The 22,039-nt window shown below is 40.3% G+C and overlaps 1 protein-coding gene across 2 annotated transcripts in view; it reads right to left on the bottom strand.

Moving 5' to 3' along the window:
* The window catches only part of GABRB2 (gamma-aminobutyric acid type A receptor subunit beta2), a 137,648-nt gene extending 116,495 nt beyond the window's left edge, over positions 1-21,153 (bottom strand). The window contains exons 1-5 of one of the 2 annotated variants that reach the window (XM_036391479.2): positions 21,054-21,153; positions 20,782-20,915; positions 19,783-20,015; positions 19,566-19,657; positions 18,684-18,751 (exon numbers count right to left, since the gene is read on the bottom strand). In XM_036391479.2, coding sequence (XP_036247372.1) covers positions 18,684-18,751; positions 19,566-19,657; positions 19,783-19,859 — 237 coding nt within the window. In that variant the 5' untranslated portion in view covers positions 19,860-20,015; positions 20,782-20,915; positions 21,054-21,153. The remainder of the gene's footprint in view (positions 1-18,683; positions 18,752-19,565; positions 19,658-19,782; positions 20,016-20,781; positions 20,916-21,053) is intronic. The other variant, XM_036391482.2, reaches the window with a different exon arrangement.
* Between the last annotated feature and the right edge of the window lie 886 nt (positions 21,154-22,039).

The raw sequence follows: 22,039 nt of genomic DNA, 5'->3' as shown, positions 1-22,039 counted from the left end.
AGACAGGAATAAGGCATACATCTTGTACCTTGAAAACAGAATTTGATGCTTACTTCTGAAAAATGCCTAGCCATAAATAAAACTCTACATAAAATAAGGTACTCCCAATGTAAGGACAGCTACAGTGCACAGTTCCAAGTTAAATTTTCCATTTCCAATTTTCTTATCCATGTTCCTGCACATATTCTTTCTCCATCAGAAAGTAATGACTCTAAAGGCTGCTTATAGTGTATGCGTGTATGATTCAAGTGCCCTCAAACCCAAACTGGAATTGTTTTAAAAGTGCATCTGTATTTTCTATTCGGAGGATAAGACTGAGATAAGATCAATGTACTTTTCAATATACTTCAAGAAGAGCAGGTAAGATTCTGCTGCAGGCAACTACATTCATTTCACACATATTCATTTCCATTTTTAAAAGTACATTAACTCTAGACAATCTGCTAAAAATAACATGGCATTTGTACAACTGTAGAATATTGATAACAAAACAATGACATATTGGTCAAACTGCTTTTATATGTCCATTATTAGTCAGCTGAATTCCTCATTCACATCACCATTTTTTATACAACCTAATACACTTACCCATATAATAAAGTCCTCCCAGACCCATAACACATCTTCAAGGCCACTCAAACTTGCCCTCTATCAGCATGAGAATAACCTCAGGCTGCACTAAAGTCTATGTCACAGGACTTAAAATATTGAGAGTTCTATGAAAATATAAATAAAAGCTCTCCTCTTTGGAGAACCAGCACACAGACATCAAAGGCACATTATTCTTTATTACAAGTGTCTCTCAAGATGTGTTGCTCCCCTGTGACAAAGTCTGTTGCAATCACACTTTTAGTAACAAGATCAATGAATTTACCTTGGCCATAGAATAATGGCATGTGGAAAGCTGCTGAAGCTGAAAATTATGTTCTCCCAGCAACTTGAAGGATAAATTAAATCACTGAACAACAATAAAAAAGCATGACTTTAAGATAATCCTACAGATCTAAGGCTCAACCACTGTCTATCCTTAACTTGTACCATTTAAAAGCAATAACTTAACTGTCATTTGCTGACCTAGATACTTGGCTTGCACTCCAGATGTTCTCACATTCCTTGGTGCTGGATTTGTTTTCTTTCTGGCAGTATGAATGGGTACTCCATTAAAATTCTCAAAGCACTGGATAGTCACAGTAATACAGAAGTGTTTTTCACATTCATTCCTAAAGCTCTTATCTTCCTTTTTTTTTTTTCTTGCACAGTTTTCCTTCAGCAATAGAGGTTCGGAAGGTGTTGGGGAGAAACTCAAAACCAGCTGTTTAAAAAAAGGGGCTAAGAGTACCTGGGGAAACTGTTAACAAACAATCATCTGTTGGTAGTATTTAGTGCAGAGTCATCCCTTCTGTGAACACGGACTACAGAACTCTGAGACCAACCTCTAACCAAAGTGTCACTGTCACTACTTTTTAGTTAACAAAACATGCATTACATTAGTGATTCCCTCTGTGCTAAAGACAGCCAAGCACCACGACAAAAGTTCATCATTAGCCATTTAATGTCAACTAGTCCTCTCATCTAATTTGCCTTTCAAGCTCAAGTATTCAAAGCAGAAATATGGCTAAAGGAAACTCGGGTTCAGCTCCAAAAACCCAAGGAATTTTATTTTTTTTACAGAACTGAGAGGAGCCCTGCAACAGTGTCCAGATGATCCAACAGATGAGGCACTAAAATTGCCCTCAGATTATTTTATCAGCCCAGAGAATTGCATGCTGTATTCCAGATATTTTTCCTTCTCCAAGCACACTGACATTCTATTAAGGAGCCTTTAGGAAGATGCAAGAGGAAAAGGGATAGCATGAACAGCATGCAGTTGATAAAAATAAAAACAAACTTTATCTACATGGAAAAGATAGAAGGGTGCATTATAAGGGTCATAAATGGAAATGGCAGTATTTATCTGGAGCTGGTACTCAGATATTTTAGAGTGGTTACTTCCAAACATACAAATGCTCTAGCTCAAATACTCCTGTATATATGTCACTAGTAAGTGATGACTTTTTAAATGCAGTCACTGCAGAAACTATTTCAAATCTTTTAAAATAACCAAGTCGAAGTTTATGGATAAACACACATAAAGCTAAAGGTCTTATATCCTATCTGAAGACTGTTACAGCTCTCAAATTGATATCTGAACCAAAATAAGTTTTAACCAAAAAAAGGGGCATATGCAGCCAAAATGAATAGCTCCCAGAGAAAGCTGCTGACAACAGATGCCTAAAGAAGAAGACATTTCATAAGTCAAACCTCCTCTACTGCAGCATGATGAGGAAAGGTTTCCCATGATTACAAACACTAAAAGTACCTCCAGAAAAATACTTGGGTTAAAAAGCAAAATAAAAACCACCAAACTAACAAGCAAAAAATCCCCAAACAAACAAACAACCCTGAAGGAAAACCCAAAACAAAAACTACACACAAATTAAAAAAAGCACCAAAAGTAAGAAAACTAAAACTTCCTCACAGTTCTTAACTATGAATCTCTTTCTGCTATTGCCATACCTTAATTCAGAAAAGAAAGACTATAGGTAAGATGGACCCAAAAATCAGAAAAAAATTCACACAGAAACAAAGAACTGCAAAGTAACAACAGCAATGGAGCACCAGTCAAAGAGATAATCCTGAGGATTTTGCGTGTCACTGTCAGGCAGATGAATTCCTGGGAGAACTGCAGCCCACAGTTCTGGTTTGCAATGTAATGACAGCATAACCTTTCTCAGTAGAAGAGAGGAATACTGAACAGTAACCTACAAAATTTGAGTGATAGTAACTAAAGGAATGCTACTTTTAAATGACTGCCCTCACATGAACACCTTTGCAGGTCTGAACAGTGAGAAAAGTTGGATTATGATCATTCCAAGCAGAAATACTGGTTATTTTATTTTGCCTGTGTCCACTTAAAGGACTATTTTTATAAAATCAGTGATTTTGGAAAACTGATGCTGCTGATATGTGGGAACATTTGGCTTAGCTGAGTTCCACCTCTTTACTTAAAACCTCCCTCCGTCTGCTACTGTGGTTCACCTTCAGAGAAATCATTACCCTTTTCCTCAGAGACAATGCTTTAGGGGAAGTGAAAATCTCAGAGAAAGGTGAATAATTACTGCTCTCTCAAAATTAGGTCTTAAAAAATATTTTGAAAGCACTTCCACGATTGGGTGCTATAAACAGAAGAGAGGCACAATCACCAGTATTACAAAACCTCTTCGCTGTAGCTCATTGATAATCCTGTCTTTGTTTAAAAGGGTATTTCCTTATGAAATTATTTTCAATTTTGCCAAGTTTTGCTCACTTAAAAAAATAAGTGACTAATATGATATTTTATTTTCTCTAGATATATTAATGCAGATGGCTTCAGGAACCAGACTGCTGTTGAGTTATATTTAGAAAACATGAGGGCAAATAGCCCAACACAGCAATTCTTTTCAGCTGAAGACTTCGTTTGAGACAGAAGCAATGTGGCAACTGTTCTGACCTTCCTGATTATGATTATTACCTTCATAATCTATGTAAATTCCACATGTGAATTAGTAATCAATAATTTTAAAAGAAAAAGGGGCTGAAGGATGGGAAAATTTTCTAAGGTTGCTAATAAAGCATGTTTTAAGGTTTGCAACTGTGAAACTGAAGCCTTATTGATAATGTAACCATTTGTGCAAAATCCTGTGTCAGTGGTGCACAGAGGTGATAGAGGGAACAGAACCATTGTTCCATTGCATATAAAAATATACAAGTAGCATTTTGGAAGTCCAGGCACATAGGACAGAAAAAATTAGAGAAAAATCTGCTCTAACATAGCTTAAAACTATTGGATGGGTAGCAGTCATATTGCTAAAAGTCAAGCAAACAAACTAATTCTGTGAAATAGGATTGAGTTCAGAAGGATGGAGAGGTCTTTCTGAAACCCACTGGGTTTTTTTCCAAGATTTTAAGATTTAATCATCGGATAATGATAAGCAATGATGATCATCATAGTGATAAAAGCTGAGACATAATTGCTAATGCCCATTCACAATTAAAGTAATCAAATAGCTTTATCCTCTCTTCCATTCTTTCTTTAAGTAGATGTAAGGGTAAATTGGAAGTAAACAAAAACTCACTGCCCTCCCTCACCTTGTCCAGCTTTAGAAGGTCAACCAGTAATTTAGAACAAGAGATTTGAAATGGGTGAACTTGAAACCGGGAAACAACAAATTCCTGTAACATTGGCCTAACTTGAGAGAGGGCTCCAAGGTTTAACACATGCTCAAATTAAAAAAATTACATTGAGGTCTTCAGAGAGGCGGAATTAAAACCTTATTTCTCTATCACACCATTGCTTTTTATGACAATTTATCTAAGACTCGAGTTATCTTAACATCAGGAGTACAGCAGAGACAGAAAAAAAATAAACTAACACACCCCAGTAAAATACTGCACATAAAAATATACAGCTCCAGACATTTTACTACTGTAAATTGTAGGCTTACCTGTGTTCTAAGGTTTCTGAAAAGTAAGTTTTGTGGAGGCTTTTTTTCCTGAATTTTTTGGTTTGGGTTGTTTGCTTTTATATACAGAAAAAACCCCAGGTGAGATAAAAGTTGGCCTCTCTAGAAGGAGGAGATGTTTCCAGAGTGGAAAGTTTGCAAACCTGCACTACACTACCACCAGTTCTAGAACGACTTTTCTCAGCTGAGCTTTAGAAAAAAGTTTATCATGAAATACTGCATTTAGTGACAACCCCACAATGTTTCTCTTGCTTTCAGTAGGACCTTTTAGACACACTTAAAAATTAATCTTTTGGGGAATCTTTCAGATAGCTTGGGAGCTGGATTATTAGTTGTCACTTGAGACAAAAATTGCAGCTCAATCTCCTTCAAGCAAGAGTTCTTTGTCATTTTTTTACAAAGGAGTCATTACCACAGCTTGGTGGCTGCTACTGCAAAATAAAAAGGAACTGCAGCTTTTCATAACCCATAGTTTGGAAACTCTCATTGAGACAAGAGGAAGCCCACAATACTATCAAGCAAAAGTTAAAAGCTGAAGTTAACTTTTACAAAATTGAATTAAGTCTTAAATTAAGCAATTGTTCCACTGATAATACGTGATATAGTTATACAAATAATTTTTCTTCCACTGCTGTTCATATATTACCAGTGATTCCATGTGCAACTGGATTGTTTTTCTGTTCTTTAAGACATCTGTGTCATTGGGCCAGCAAGACAAAGCTCTCACTCCCAAATCAACACCTTCCTCCTTTTTTCCCTAGAAGAAACTGGTTGAAGTTTTACTGACCTCTCAAAAACTAATGTTTCACCTTGCAGTTCCAAGGTTCTATGTGGTGCAAATTGACTAATTTTGAAAATTTTTAGTTTTGATGCAAATAAAATCATGCAGGAGCGCTTGCCTGCAATGGCATCAGAGACATGTTCCTGTATTTATAGGAAGTTCAGGCCATCACAAAAGCAGTAAATAACAAAGGCTAAAACTTCCCATGCCAACCAGATTAAATGATAACTGCATTTTTTTCCTCAGAGAAAGACTCTTTTTCCATATTTCCACTTGGCCTCCAGTGTACCTGGACATGTTTAATTCAGCACAGTCAATTATTTAAAACACCACTTATACCTAGCTTTACAAATTGCTATACTCCTCGATGTTCTAAATGTAACACTCTGCAGCAAGGTAAGCTTTCTAAAAATAATACTAAGCATATTTTAAAAAGTCTATGGAATCTGATGACTATAATCAAAACAGTTCTTAAATTTGCAACTCAGGAATTGTGAATTTTTAATACATTAATTACTTCATATTTGCTACTCATGAGTCAGCTTTGATCTGCTAAAATAGCATGCAAAAGGCATTCTTTCCCCTCTCAAGATTTTTATTTCTGCATTATAAACAAAATACTTTTGTTAGTATTTAAAAATGACATTAAGATGACACAGCAAAGTGGTGTGGGTGAGAATGTGTGGGAAGCTGATCAGAAGCACAATGAACTTCTTGGATGCTCAGAGAACAGCGGATCCCTCCAGGGAAATTTGGAAAAAATATTCTGCATAGAAACAACTCTGCCTATATATCACATTTTATCTTTTTCTCCTAAGGTTCTTTATCACTTGGAATATTTGCTGGGAAACAGATTTTCTGTCTTGATGGTTGTCTAGTCTGCTACGTACAACTCCAGACATCATCCTGTTTGTGACATTGCCATTGGTGACAAGAGACAACTCCCCCCACATCCACCTCCACTCTGTGGTCAGGGTGATCCAAAGGACACAGCTCAGCAAAACTCTTCCAAGCCTAGCCCCAAACATGTGCTTCTGTCTTCTGGGTGTGTGTCCTCACCAAACCAGGATGTGAGGGCAGAACAGCCACAACTCCCATTTTGGGCTGTCATTGCTGCTGCAGCCAGAGCCAGCATCCAAGGGCAGTGCCAGGTAGATGAAGGTTGGTGGTCAGACATTTACACACTACAACTCCACTGGGTTTGCTTGTAAACATGCTCACACTGATGCTCAAACAGAGCATCCTTTTACTCCATCAGCCAGAATGAAACAGAGCCAGGTGTGTGGTCCCTGGGATCTCTCACTCACATGCAAGGGGAAGAGGCAAACACAGGCACTGCAGAGCCAGGCCAAACTGGCAGAAATTAACAAACAACAAACAAGAACAAGACCAAGCAGTGGAGGAACAGATCAGCTATGACCAGGAAAGCTTTGCATTCCAGTTAAAGTGCAAATAAAGAACTCCGTGACTGCATTTCAACTTCTATGAGTTACTCATCAATAAAATATATATAAACATCCTTTGTTTTCAAAAAGTTTAACTCAAGAGGTAATTTAAGTTACATAAAATATTTCCCCAATAAAACAACTGAGACAATGATTAAAACAAGCCCTTTACATATCCAAAAGCAGCAATTTTGATTGAAATCTCATATTCTCAATCTTTACTAAATAATTGCTGCCTTCATCAATAAACAAAACTGTTATCCAGGCAGCATATTATTGGGACATAGGTATCTATCCTAAACTCCCATATGCTATATCAAAAGTTCATACACCTTTGCATTAACAAAAAAATCAATGCAATTAAAAAAATTAATCAAAACTTAATTCAACACTTTAGACTTTGCACTACCATCTAGCTTAGCCAAGATGATTCTATATAGTAAACAAGGTGACACCTGTGAGGGGGAGAAATGATGTATCTGACTCCATAGATATCAGAAGGCTAATTAATTACTTTATTATACTATATTATTGTGTATTACATCTAAACTGAACCTGCCAAGCACTCAACTGCCCTCATGACTGTCAGCCCACAGTCCCAACACACACACACACACACACACACCTGGATCCAATTGGTCAGTGAATCACAGCACTCACACCGCAATCCAATCACCAATTCCCTTCAGGTGAACAATCTTCCACAACGCATTCCACTTGTGAACAAGAGGAGCAGCAAATGAGATATGAATTGTGTTCTCTTACTCTGAGGTTCAGAGAATATGAATCCCAGAATATCCTTGGGAAGTTGTGCCTTGCTTTTCTCTGTGAAGAGAAATGCAGCTACAATTCTATGATTTTAAAATGTACATTGTTATTCATTTAACTGAAAGTGGAAAAAAGATGCCAGAAAGATTTTGATGTCAAGTGATGTCTCCCATTTAACACAAGGCAAAGTTTGGCCCTGGTAGGAACCACATGAACCTCCTAATGCTGCCTCAGAAATGCATTTGGTTACAGCACAAACTCAAGACCAAGAGTAAAAAAAGTGTACTCTTCCTATGACTGGACTAACTGGGTTTTAAACATCCTTAAATCAAAACTGCCAGCAAGGTTTAATGACTTTCCAGCCAATTAAAACCACCAGTAACATCTACTCACTTCAGAAGAGCACCTATTATTGCACAGCAACATTTTTGGAGACTATTACCCAGTCCCATTTACACTTAGTGGCTGAGGCATTATAAGAATCATCTTGTATTGCATTTCAAGTCACTGAAATGCCCACAAATCTGTGAAACCCATGCAGAAATAGCCTCTGTGGAAAAATCAGCATCACATTTTAAGACTTCAAAACAAGGCTCACGTGGGACCTGAGCTCACAAAAGCATTCTGCAGAGCCTATGCACAGAGGTGGGTACTTTTAACAGCAGATTTGAATGCAGCAGGCTAACTAGAATTATTATAGATTTCTCCGTAACTGGTCACTTGTGTCACATAATAGTAGATTAATGAAAAAGTGTATTTATTTCCAGGCATTTACACTAAGAGGAATGATTATAGTTAAGGGTCCCCTGGAATTTCCATTACAAATCTATTTTTTCAGGATTGATATGTCAGCTATAATAATATATTTTTAGCTGAAATTCAATATGAAAGGTCTCAGCTACGCATTATTCAGGAAATGTTCCCACACCTTTGAAAAGGCTTCCTACAAAATTAGGAAAAGACAGTAATTTTACCTCATTTTCCTATTTATTGTGGTTGTTGAACATTTTATTTTGAGCAACCTAAGGCAGCATTTGCTACAAGATACAAATTGTAGCATTGTTAATTCTGGATGGACTTCCTACAAGTATCTCACAACACAAAATGTCAGTGAAAAAGAGCAATTGGACAGTAAAACAGATTGAACAGTCACATAAGCTTAAGGAAGATTGCAGGCTGATTAAAATGATTCTTTGGTCATTTCTGGACCTACATGATTAATGATGGAATTAGTAGAAAAAATGCTCCTTTTCATGTGTAAAAGAAATTCATAATTTTTTAATCTTATTTCCTTCTTCCCTGTGTATTATCTAAAAGAATAAATAATTTCCCAATAAGGAATAATGAAACAGTTACACTCCTAAATTATTTAATTTATGAATTCAATCTACTGAACCTTCCAACTACTTTTGTTCACTTAAACATTATGCCTCCTTTGGTGCACATCTTGTCAAACGTGGATTAACACTCTTATTCTGACACACCTGAGAGAGCCAGCAGAGCCTATTGGGTCACCAGTCCTTTGGAGAGGAAAAAAAACCCCACAATGCTTTACAAGTTCTTTGGAACTGCAGGGCTATTAACTCAAAAATACACTTATAAAAGAAACAAATAATGATTAGACAGCAGACCATAACAATTTCTGGGCTATTGGGTGATAACTGTTATGCAAATGACAACATATTCACCCTTACTGACCAAAAAGAATTAACACTGTTTCACTACTTTCACTGTGGTTGCAGTAATGTGCCTCCTTTTTTTTTTAACAATATTCAGTTTTAAAGGTCTATACAGAAAATTTTAAAATTGGAAATCTTTAAAATTTCCAATTCCACTTATTAAAAAACAATTCAAACTTCCATGGAAAAAAATCAATTTACAATAGAAATTAGGATCAGATTTTCCAAAGGCTTCTGCATCCATGGCAGTGAATGGTTTTCAAAAACGCTTTATTATCTTTTCCAGTACTTAATTACTACATTTTAATAGTTGGTTCTCACTGAGAAATAGATGCCTTCCATTCCTTGAAAGCAATAGAACTTCTGGCTACTTCAGAAGCTGTATATAATGCGAGAAGTAGAATGAGAAAGACTTCTGAAATCTAAACCACAAGTCACCATTCTGAGCCATCCCAAATATATGAGTATCCACATGCATTTCTGGAAGACCTTCTCATCTCAGTTGGGCTTAGCATGACCTTTACTTAACTCTACACCTAATAACAACTCCTCTCGGAGGGTTGTATCTAAAAATAAACAACACTTACAGCATTTTGCACATTAGGGCCTTTTGCCCAACCCAACTGGTCAAGGAAATTGTGGTGACTAATCTCTGAAAAATATTGCTTTCGCCCTGTTCTTCTAATGTTTACGTTTTTATAATGGAGTTTCTCACACACTTTATGTAAATAATGACTGGTTTTTCATTCCTTTCTGGAGAAGGAGAAATTTGATAAACTGATAGTTTGACAAGTGTTGTTAAAGAAGTAGCAATTTCATCCTCCAATTCAGAGTCATTTTTAGAATTATATATATATCAAAGCCTGTTGCAATCTTATTGCAAAGCTCCCATACCTTCTTGGTGATTTCTCATGGGCAGCTCTTTGCAGCACTGACTCCTTCTTCTTCCTCACACCCCAGCCAACAAACCCCAACTCTTGCCTCACCCAGCTCACCCACCCTTTTATGGCACTCATCCTCACTGGACACAGCTGTGGCCTGTTAAGGGCAGGCCTGTTCCTAATCTTTGGTAATTAGTCCAGCTGCCACTCCTCAGGGGTGAGACTGCCTTCTGCACTATCTTTATTTTCTTACATTCTATCAATTCCCCCTTTTCTTTTAATGACCAAGTTGCAGCATCTCTAGAAGATATGTTCAAGTAAATTGATACTATAATATATTCACATATCTCACTTAGGACTAACAGTTATGCAAATGTTCAGGCAACACGTCACAGTAAGAACATACATTTCTAAGTTCTGATTTAGTTTTGCTTTTCACAGTCTAGAACATCAACCTAAGACTTTTCATAAACTAATGTTGTGTTTACTATCTTTTATTTTCCTACATTCTATCTCCCCACAGAGGTCAACAAATAAACTGTCTTCTTTTTACCTTCAAAGTTTCCGCGTGCGTGTCGTTCATTCTGTCCTATTACAACATGAAATTTACAAGTTTCTGCCATTTTGATGATTGAGCTTTCCCATTTCACAAAGATCTGCAGTGCACATCTACTCAGGAAGGAGCTGCTCCAGGTAAGCATGATGACACCCATTCAGACAGGTTATAATATTTAAATCTTATGCAAATATAGACAAAACCATTGCGCTTAGGTAATGTCCAGCGTAACAGAAAGTCATGGCTACTCTGGCTCAAAACCATTTCCAGTGACAGAAAAGGCAAAGGATGTGTTGTCAGCCTTTCAGGGGTTAATTTATGACATGCAAGACCTGTTTTTCTGGTCCCCTGACACCTGAACTCCCCCACTCCCAAGCACCCCGGGCCAACAATCCATCTGGAGCAGAGGCTGCTCTGCAGCAAGGCATGCAAAACATGGCCATGGAAAGAGACAGTCACAAGCAGTAATAAGGACACCCAATTATGAAGGAAAATTCTGGGGTTTAATCCTTTGTTGGTTAATAGAAATGCCTGTTCATGAAAGAAGAAACAGTCCAGAGAGCAGACACTGGAACAAGGACTTTCACTTCAAATTGCTGAATTTTTTGAGTAAGGCTTTCATTAGGGTAATTTAATATACTGCTCCTGTCCAAGGCCAAGCTTTCTGTAATTTTTTTGCACTTGTTCAAAATTTATAAAGTTGAGTTTGTCTTTCAGCACAATCACAAAGAATCAGTGGTTTGTATACAGGAAAAATCAGTGAAAAGACTCAGAAGTGACACATTTACTATAACAGCACACCCTTGAGCTGCAAAATGCATCTCTCAGAAGGGTTGCTTGTTTCCCCATACAGTTAAATTATTACTTGAAAACTAACAAGTAAATCCCTCTGTCAGTATTCACAGAATAAAAATTAATAAGCCTTAACTTTGATGGAGATATGCAAAAAGAAGCTTAAGGTAGACAGAAATAGCACAGGGCCCCTGTTCTTTTAAGTTTGGGGACAGGGGAAGAGGTCACACTCCCAATGCTTTATCTGACCTGTGATAAACTACATTGACTATGATCTACATATTCTATATTCAGTTGCATATATGTCAACTTCCTGAATATTAAATGCTTTCTTATTTAGAACAGAACTTGTAGTTTTTATTGGGAATTAATTACACCCTTATTTGAAAAACTCATACAAAAACGTCACGTGCAGTTTGTGTGATTCCAAGTCTTGGGAGGATCTTTGCATTGTTCAGCTAATTTGAAAATACTTAGCCAGAAAATTTGCACGCAAAGATTTTTGTAGGGAAAAGCTGTGAAGTGAGAGCACTGCTGCTTCTCTGGCCTCCAGTCAGGCAAGACTGAAACTGTAAATATGCCCCTATGTCACTATTCCTCCAGGGCCTGTGCTGTCCTGGCTGTTATTCATCCACTGTACACAGCATCTCTATCAAGAAATGGGAGCAGGGTGGGAATCCCTGTAGAAGCACAGTTAGGGTAATTACAGTAAAGCACAAAGGATGATTCTGTCCTGGTTTTCTTTTGCAAACTCACAATTGACAATATTTGTTAATGGCTACAATTCATATATAATTATACACAGGTACAGACAGATTGCATTCTCTCATAGTAGCAAAGTTTTCAGTTTTAATAACTCCAGACATCTGACTATTTCTGAAGTTATCATCTCTAAAGACAAATAAGATGCCATCTTCCATGTCTTAAAAGGGGGACTCAAAAAAATGACCTTATGGATGAGCACCATCCTTTGAAATGAGGGGACTTAACCTTGCTTACTTAATTCTTACAAGCACTATCTGAGAACTACAGCATTAACCACTGGAAGTCTACTAGGAATCTGGATTACTTCTGGGAAAAAAAAATTACTATACAAGACTGTTCTTCAACATGATTGAATACTAAAGGTTCTATTATGAACCTTGCAGAGGGTTGCATGATGTATGAGGATAAAAAAGGGAGGGAGGAATAATAAGGATTTAGTCATGATGCACTGACAGACTTTGGAGTCACTAAGGAGCACAAATACAACCACTGGAACAGCTTAAACTTGTAACAAGTTTGTAGAGTACAACATAAAAATCTTTTATTCTACTACACAGCTCATCTATAAAGATTTTATGTGATTTTCAATAGAGGAGTTATGAAATAAAGCAGCCTATAGCAGGAGCTAACAAGTGCACTTCATGTTCATTCCCACGCATTAGCACCAAGACACTGCCCATAAAATACATGAAAGATAAATTTATCTTTCCTTCTGTGGCAAGAGCCAAAACACTTCAATGTTTATAGATCAAGGCTTTCTTAAAGGAAAAAAACAAAAACAACAAAAAAACCACCCCAGAATACAATAATTATTAATTCAGTAGTACAAATCATCTCCAAGGCAATCTCTTTAAATTTCTAACAACCATGACCTGGTCCGCAGAAGGGAGTGATCACTTTGAAAAATCACCACCACCAACCAAACAGGAAGATTTTTCTACTGATTAAAGTCTTGCAACACTGTAGCACCCTGAAAGTGCAATCCAATTAACAAACCATTTATCCTGACCTTAAAGAAAAATGAGAATTAGTCACCCTTCTAGAGATGTATAACATAGATACACATAATATATATAAATATACATAATAATTTAATACTTGTGAACTATCTGGTAAAAGTAGCTATAAACTTGCTATATTCCTCCATAAACGTTCTAGATGAATCTTTTCATGCTCTGGCTACATATATGCTAGCAAAACCAGCATGAAATCCACATGAAGAGTATCAATAGGAAGACTAATTCGGGTCCTCAAGAATAAATATTTTATTTGGACATAGGAGCTCTTATTTATTTTCACACACCTTTAAACTGAGAAAGGAAAGTGTCTGAATTAGAGACACGTAGTAACAAAAAATGGAAATCCATACTAATGTAATTTAGTTCAGTTCAAAAATGTCCTGCAATGTTATTCCAGACAGTAACTGAAGGAAAAGGTGAAACAAGGTTTTCAGTAAAAAGAAGTTCTCACTTCTAAGATGTACATCACCTGCTCTGCATTCACAGAAGTCTCTGTAGACACATTTCAGTATGACTCAGTAATGCATAAGCACAATAATTTGACAAGAGCCAAATTCAAACTGTCTGCTGAGAAACGCTATTTTATGTGAAGAAACACATTCATTTATGACACAGAGAAACTAATAAAACCCACTGTCTCTGGCAGCAGAAGTATTTAGCAAGGCAGCACCCTCTCAATATTCCAATATTTCATTTTCAATGCATTTTCAGCCCTGTTTTTTCCTTTTTCTCTCTATAGAGTATGTGCAGCAACATAAACAACTCGGAAGAATTAAAAATAGAAAATATTGCTGACAGAAAACATTTTCATTACCATTTTCCCCATCTCTTTCTACACCAGTGTATATAGGACATTTTTTCCTCTTTTCATTTTTCTCTATCAGGACTTTTCCATGAAGTTTTGGGGTTTGGAACAGCTCCACCCTATTTTCTTACCACTTAATCCCTATTTGTTTTTGTATCACAAGCCATCTATTCCCTTTACACACATAAAGATAATTGCTGCTACTTGAGAGCCAACAAGACAGGCCCTGTTGTTTTCATTATCTAAACCTGTTTAATAATCTAAACCCTGAGCTTTGTTAATGTCCCCTACTGAGAATACCTCAAGAAAAAGGAGAGATTTTATGTAAACCAGTAGTGGGCTTCCATTATCAAGAGCAACTCAAAATCTGAGGTCTACCAGCAAATTACAGCTGTGCCTGCACATTTCTGAGAATATTCTGATCTATAAGAATTATACTTATTGTTTTGTGCAACTTTGGCATAACTCAAATATAGAAGTGAAATATAATATTAAAAAAAATAAAAAGCTTTTTTTAGAGCTTTGAAGCTATTAGGCTCTGCTATGTAAAACTTGGCACACACTAAGAAATAAACCTTTCCCTAATAGATGGTAACAGCTCCTTTGTTTCTCCAACTCCCACTTGATGGAAGGATTATGCTCTCAATCAACAGTAATGGCCCCACTAAGACAAACCAATATATCATCTCTAACTCCACACACAGCACTGACTCCATGTGCCAAAACCTGCACACTAGGCAAGCAAACACTGGGAATTCAATAAACACTTCAGGGTCCTCTCTGCAGACCCCAATGACCCACAGAGTCAATAGCTGTATTTAATTATACTCATATCTAGACAAGAAAAAGAGACAATGGTGATACTGGACCATACAGCCACCCCAGGACACATATACAGCCCAATACCTCAACAAGCATAAATTTCCTGAGTCAAATCTGCAGCTACAGAATATTTCTCTCTCTTTTCAAGACATTCTGTACTAGAATCCCAGAATAGCCACAGACCAAGGGGGGGAAAAAAGGAAGGAAATGTTGACCTATTTAATAGGGAATAAGCCAAGACATTGAAAACTAACACATGACCAACATTATCCATAGAAATCCTCATGTCTTATCCAGATAGATCAAATGCAGAACATGTTACACAGAATCTTCAGGGGTGTCTAGGGAAGAAAATTTATTTCTTTACTTTTTAATGAGCCTGTAACAATTTTTCAAAGAGTTTATAAGGGAATAGTTGGGAGAAAAAGGGAGAAAATTAGAATGGGGAATAGTCTTCATTGCTACATTTTCAAGGCGTCTATTCCAAAAATTAACTGAGAGGAAAATGTGGAAATGTGAATATTGCATTAGACTCACTGCACTGTAGCTAATCTTACATAACATCAAATTCATTAGCCCAGGAAAACCATGTAAGTTGCCTTCACAGCTCTCCATCTTTGTTCTCCATTGTTACCTGAATAAGAGAATCCCTAAGAAAATCTATAGTATAACTACAATAAAGGATACACTCAACAATATTGCAAGACTTGGCAGAATTAGCCATAACCATTCCTGGATCACATAAAATGCCTGCTGTAGATGTTTCCTTTGCAGAATACAAAGAATTAGTCCAAATAGTCATGATATTTGTTGATAACCACAAACACTTGAAGTTCTCACTTTTCTCATGTGCATTCAGTGTGTTCCTCAGAGCTGGAACAAATTGTTTTCACAAGTACCAGTACTTTGAAATCATTTCTGCAAACTCAGACAAATACTAGTTCACGTTTCTGACTGCCCAAGGTAAACAGCTTACAGTTTCAGCTCTGTTGCATAAAAGAAATAATTCTAAGGCACCTGTAAAGCCTAATACACTCTGAGTCTGAGTTATTTATGAGCAAGTGCTCATCACCTCTTTAAGAATTCAAAGTCAACAATTATATTCTTGAACATCCTTAATGTACTTTCTATCAAAGCAAGTCTAAATTATCCTGTTCAACAAAGTGCAAACTTCATGATTTACTCCATGACACTGGAGTGACATAAACATTTTCCCTGCAGGATGCACAAGTTTACATGGTGGTTGCAATATATCCAGACTGAGAAAGAAATGCAATTTTAAAATAAATAAACATTAAAATTAACAGAAGTTATCTCAAGCTGAAGAACTATGATTATTTAGCCTGTCTCCCAAGGCATAAGTTTGATCCCAGTAGTCAGTACCAGAGTCCAGGCAATGATCTGCCTTTATCTAAAGTCAGTAGTGTTTGCCATGACTACAAACAAAGCTACAACAAGGCGATGCTCAGAAAAAAACAGGTCCATAAATCCAAAAGGTTCTTTCTGTGTCTCTTGTTATCTCAGCTGGCATTCCATGGTATTCCTCCTGGTTTCTACTCCAAATTCTGGTAAATGTGCAAGTAAAAAAGCCAAGGCCTTGCATACTAAGGATTTTGTTGTTTCCTTGTATGTCTGTCTCCTCATTCATTTCAGGTTACATTCAGGGTATATTGGGACTTGCTATGTTATACAGATCATTGTAAAATCAAGTGTTACGTTTTGCAATTAAACAGATTATAATCTTGGTTTGGTATCTCTTTTGAAACTCTAAGTGAAAAAAAGAAAAATTATGTAACATGATTGCCTGGGTATAAGAAATAGGTGGCTTCCTGGAGTAAAATAAACCCAGAGTTTAAATGCTTTAGGCAAATTAGTAGGACAAAACTGTAGATACAGTTCCTCCTCCGAGTTCTGCAGATAGTCTGAAAAGACTTTTCAGAAAGGTCAAACACTTCATTATAGAAACACAATAAACTGACTACAGAATACTAAAAATAATACTGCTTTAGATAGTTAGGCTGTAAGTGTATTCTGATATGCTATCACCTTTAACTGGAGACCAAATGTCTAGAAACCATTTAAAGAAACAAAGAAAAGAATCAGAAGATTTTCAACAACTTTCCAGTTCTGAAGGGATGGGAGAGTACAACACTGACCTGGTAGATTGCAGCCCCAGCAAAGAACCCCCATCCTTCCCTCACTGCTCAGGGCTGGCTAAGAAATAAATCTGTGTCCCCTTTTCTCCTACCCACAGTTCTCTTAATGAAAAACAAGTGGTTTGAAATACAATGCACTTTTCTTCCTCTGCACTTAAAGCTCCTGAAGGTAGAACACCAGATAACAAATTTAGTGATACAAAGTTTGGGAGCCCCTTTTAGCCACTTAGAAATTTCCCAGAAGTAATGTTTCAGAAGGTGAAATTATTCAGGTCTCCTGGTGTCTTGAAAAAGACCAGCATCAAGCACTCAGTCACCAACACCTCCCTGTCCCACAGTAAAATCACCTGTAATGTTACCCTCAAATTAGGCCAAGGGCTTTATTCTACATTATGAAAAAACTCCTGTACATCACACAAGTCTTTCAGTTTCAGAACAAATGTTTGCCAATTCATCCAGTGCAACATCTCTGAGAACCCAAGCATGACGCTGAGGAACTAAATATTTCAGTAGTACAATGTTATTAAAACAACTGATAACTTCCCAAGCGTTATTTTCAAATGCATGGTTACAGCTACAGCAAGAGCCCTAAAATCACACCTGTGATTTCAAAGATGTTTACTTGAAATCTCTTCAAGAATAATGGAAATTTTGCTTCAAACAACAAACTTGCATTCACAAATACTTGACAAAATCACATTTATTTTGCATCACTTTTGTATCATGTGCTACTATGTTTTAGTGTCTTTTGTTTTTCTTTATAAGCCCCTATAAATGCTAGGCCAAATTCCATGTGCTTAACCAACTGGCATGCAAATTAAGATAAAAAGTTCAAAACTTGACCCCAAACTTTCCAAATAATAAAAATGAATGTTAGTAAAGCTTCATCTAAGTAAAAAACAGTTTTTTCTAAAGTATGAATCAGACTTGTCCAATTATCTCCACACATCATTAGTCTCCCAGGGGATGTAAGTGAAACACAGAAAGCAACATGTCAAATTACTACGTTCTGAACAAGTTCAGTATTTGAGGACAGTCAGTTCTAAATAAGAGAGACAAACATCTTAGGAAAATTAAACTCCTAAAATCATCGACTCTTTCATCACCATCCAAAAAAATATCAGGCTAGGGGGAAAAAACAGGTAAATTTTGAACACGCGCAGAAGCAAAACCCTATTTTTTTGTTTTTAATCGGAAGAGCACGGCTCAGAGGCCCCGGCACCCTAAACTGATTATTATTTTTGATTATTATTATTTTGTTTTCAGCCAGGCACACAAGGAGGGCACCGGGCCGGGGCTGAGCTCCAGGCGCGGCGGCTGCGCGGGGCAAGGCTGCGGTGCGCGCGCGCGGCCGGCAGGGGGCGCCGTTGCTCGCTGGAAGGCGCTGAGGGCGGGCGCGCCCCCGGAGCTGCCGCAGGAGCGGCCCCGCGCTCCCCGCTCCGAGCCGCCGCTCCCCGCCCGGGATTCGCCGCTTCCCGGCCCGGGATCCGCTGCCGTCAGCGGGGGGAAGGCCGCCCCCGACCCCCCAGCAGCCGGGTGTGCCCCGCCCCGGCGCCTCCCCGGGGCAGGAGGCCGCGCCGGGTCCCCTCACGCCCCGCTCCGCCTCGGCAGGGGCGGGGGAAGCGGCAGCCACCCCCTCGGAGAGCAAGCAGCCCCGAACCCCAAGTACTCACCATATTGACTTCCGAGACCATATCTATACTGGCAATGTCTATGTTCATGCCAACAGCCACTGGGGGACCTGCAAACCAACAAGATGGTCCGCAATGTGATCTCGAAGAACTTAACTCGTTCTTAGCGGAGTTAGCAGGGCGAACGCGCAGCGCACATAGGAAACGACGTTTAAACACAACCAGAAAGTCGGGAGGGAGGCATGAAGTGCTCCCCCCCCCCGTTTGCCCTCCCCAGCGGGGTCCCAGCGCGGCCGCGGGGCCCGGGCCGAGGCGGTGCTTTATGTAACAGCGCACACGTGCGGCACCGCCGCGCCCGCTCCGCGCCCGCTCAGCCCCGCGGCCCGGGCACAGCGAGCACCGAGCCCCGCGGAGGGATGGGGGGAACAAGGTGCGTGTGTGGGAAAGGGCCACCCACAGAGAACACGTCCGAAATAAACAAACTAGTTGGAAGTCGGAGCGCGCAGGGGGTTAAATGACATTTTTGTATCAGTTAACGGCACGTCTTGTACTCGGAAATAGTAGCTGTGATCACAGGCACGTTAGGCTGAAAGGAGCAAACGTTGGGTGAACTTAAGAGAGATTTGCATCTCGATAAAACCAGTTAAACAAGGGTTCAATTACAGGTTGGTAAAGTGTCATCACACACACATACACAATGAGGGACCGATTAGGAATATACAAGTGATTTAAGTGATCGCATTAAGATCATCCTTTGCTAAGAAAATTGAGAAACAATGGGCTTAACTTTGGATCAGCTACAGGAAATGGCAATACACACACCCCCCAAAGCAACAGCACCCACAAGACGTTTGAAACCGCCCCCATACACAACGCACCCAGCCCGGATATGCAACCTCTCTTATGCAAAAGCAGTCAAATTACCTCCAAAATCTGGCCTCAAGCGAATATCATAGCCCTTCAGCAGTCTATCCACGGTCTCTTTCACCAGTGACATATTACTAGGGTCATTGACACTAAAGAAAAAGAAAGAATAATACTGTATTATTTCTGATTTCTCAGCCCCCAGCTGTACATTTCTCTAAGCAGCAGCATGCACTGCAATTCAAAGTAAAGGAAAAGAGATAGCTTAATCACTTACCTCTGTGCACACACCGCAGCTATTATTAAAGGGAATGTCCAAATCCCAAAGTAACCCTTTTTCCGGACTCTCAGCATCCCTTTAGCTTTTGATATGATTTAGGGTTTCAGTGAAGAGAAGAAGAGATCCAACTTATTCTGGCCAGTGCAGTAATTCTAATGTGAAGCGCATGCGCACGGCGTACCACAACATCAAAAGGAGCAGTGGTTGCTGCTGGAGATGGAGCAAATTTCCTTGAAAAAAAAAATTAAAGGGGAAGAAGGAAATGCATTATTTAAAAAAGAAAAAAAAAAGTAATCCACAGGAGGATCCAGTATATTTTTGCTGTCCTTTTTGTTATTATAGAATATAAATCACAGCAAGAAGAGAAGTTTTAGGAGTTGCAAGGTACAGCGGCTTTGCAACCTAGTTTAAGCGTTGGGGGGGCTGGACGGTCTCGGATTAGGCACAGGGCGAATAGTTAAAAAGGAGAATGCACTGCGTACGTATGGGGGCAGGTGGGGGGAGAGAGGGGGCAGCTTAACTTTTTAGTCCCTGGAAGGAACCGCCTGAAGCGAGGAGAGGTGCGGGCAAAGGAGCCGGCGCTGGCAACGGGGGCGGGCGGTGGGGGAGGAGGGAGATGAGCGCCTACAACATTTCTCACGGAGGAAAAAAAAATGATGACGAATAGTTTCTTGTAAGAGGGGATTAGGCTGTTTCTTTCCTTACTGTGATACCAGGCGCTATTCCCGGAGCACAGGCGCTGGGAACTGAGGGGGTCGCCGGCTCCCGGTGGTCACTGGCTGGTGCCCCTGGGGCAGCACGGAGCCTCCGCGACCCCGCTGCCCCCCGGCGTATTTTCCCTACATCGACCGATGTTTAACCCAGGGATGCGAGTTCTTCAGGTAGAGCGGAACCTGGCTCCGGAGCTGGGGGAGGGGGGCAAGGGGAAGAAAAACACCACCCTGAAAGGCTTTCGGTGACCATCCAGAGCCCACGGAGGTGCATAAGCCCACTTACCTTAGCGGGTAAAACACCCAGGCTCTTCAAATGCAGCGTGTGATCCAATTAATGCCTCGGAAGAAACCGGAGACGAGCGGAAAGCTGATCTGGGGATGCTTTGAGTGACATTTAAATCCTGAGCAGAAAACGAGCTAGAAAGGAGAGAGAGAGAAGGGAAAAAACAAACCCATGAAAAAACAACAAATACCAGAGTTAAATTATTCCTCTCAAATCTGCTTTGTGCCCGTCGCTCCTTTTACACCACCTCCTCCTCCTCCTCACGCACATACCCGCTCGGCCCCGCGGATCTGTGCTGCTTCACCGAGCGGATCTGGGCGTGCACACGTCCTCGGTCGGCCCGGGCGGCGCGGGGAAGGGATTGGGAACACTTTGGGCGTCAATTAACAAAAGAAATATTTAACTCGCTGCGGGAGAGTGAAGGAGCAAAAAAAAAAAAAAAAAAAAAAATAAGGAAAAAAAAAAAAAAGAGGAGGAAAAGGAAAAAAAAAAAAAAAGAAAAAACGGCGGGTGGTGGGGGAGGGACAAGGGTGAAGGTGTTGCTCAGAGATCGAGGCGGGCTAGAGAGCCGCTCGCTCCCCGGCACGGCGCGGTGCCCGGCGCGGGCTGAGGCGCTCCGGAGCTCCTGCCCTGCCCTGCCCTGCCCCGCCGCCCCCGGACCGGCCAGCGCCTCCTGCTCCCCGGGAAAGCCGCGATTCGCCTCGCACGGCCGGGCCGGCCCCAGCCCACATCCAGGCGCACCCTGGCCGGGGAGCAGGGGTCAGGAGGGGTGCGGGGCCGGGGGGAGGCTCGGGGAGAAGAGGCGGCGGCTCCCCGGGAAGGGCGAGGGGAGGAAGGGCTGAGGCGGGGGCGGACGGCGAGGCGGTGGGATGAAGCCTCACCTAGGGAAGCAGCGGGGTGGAGAGGGGGGAGCTGCCCCCGAGAGACAGCAGAGCTGCCAAAAAAAGAAAAAAATAAACAGCCAAACCATGAAGCAGGCGGCAGCCCCGAAAAGCAGGCAGCCATTTAATAGAGAGCGACAACTACCCCGGCCGGAGCGCTCGGGAGCGGGGAAGCCCCGCAGCATCCACCTGCCGCTGGAGCGGGGCCAGGGCGGCCCCGGCCTCCCCCCTGGCCCGGCCCGGGCTGCCAGCGGCACCCTGGCACCGCTCCCGGGGGGACAAACCGGGCCCCTGTCCCTCCCTGCCCCTGCTGCCTCACACCGCCACGCTGTGCCGTTCGGCCCAAGTAAGGAGCTGCTCGGGTTTTCCTCCCAGAA

The sequence above is a fragment of the Molothrus ater genome, chromosome 15, assembly GCF_012460135.2.
Source record: "Molothrus ater isolate BHLD 08-10-18 breed brown headed cowbird chromosome 15, BPBGC_Mater_1.1, whole genome shotgun sequence".
NCBI lineage: Eukaryota > Metazoa > Chordata > Aves > Passeriformes > Icteridae > Molothrus > Molothrus ater.
This window is presented reverse-complemented; position numbering and strand designations above follow the sequence as displayed.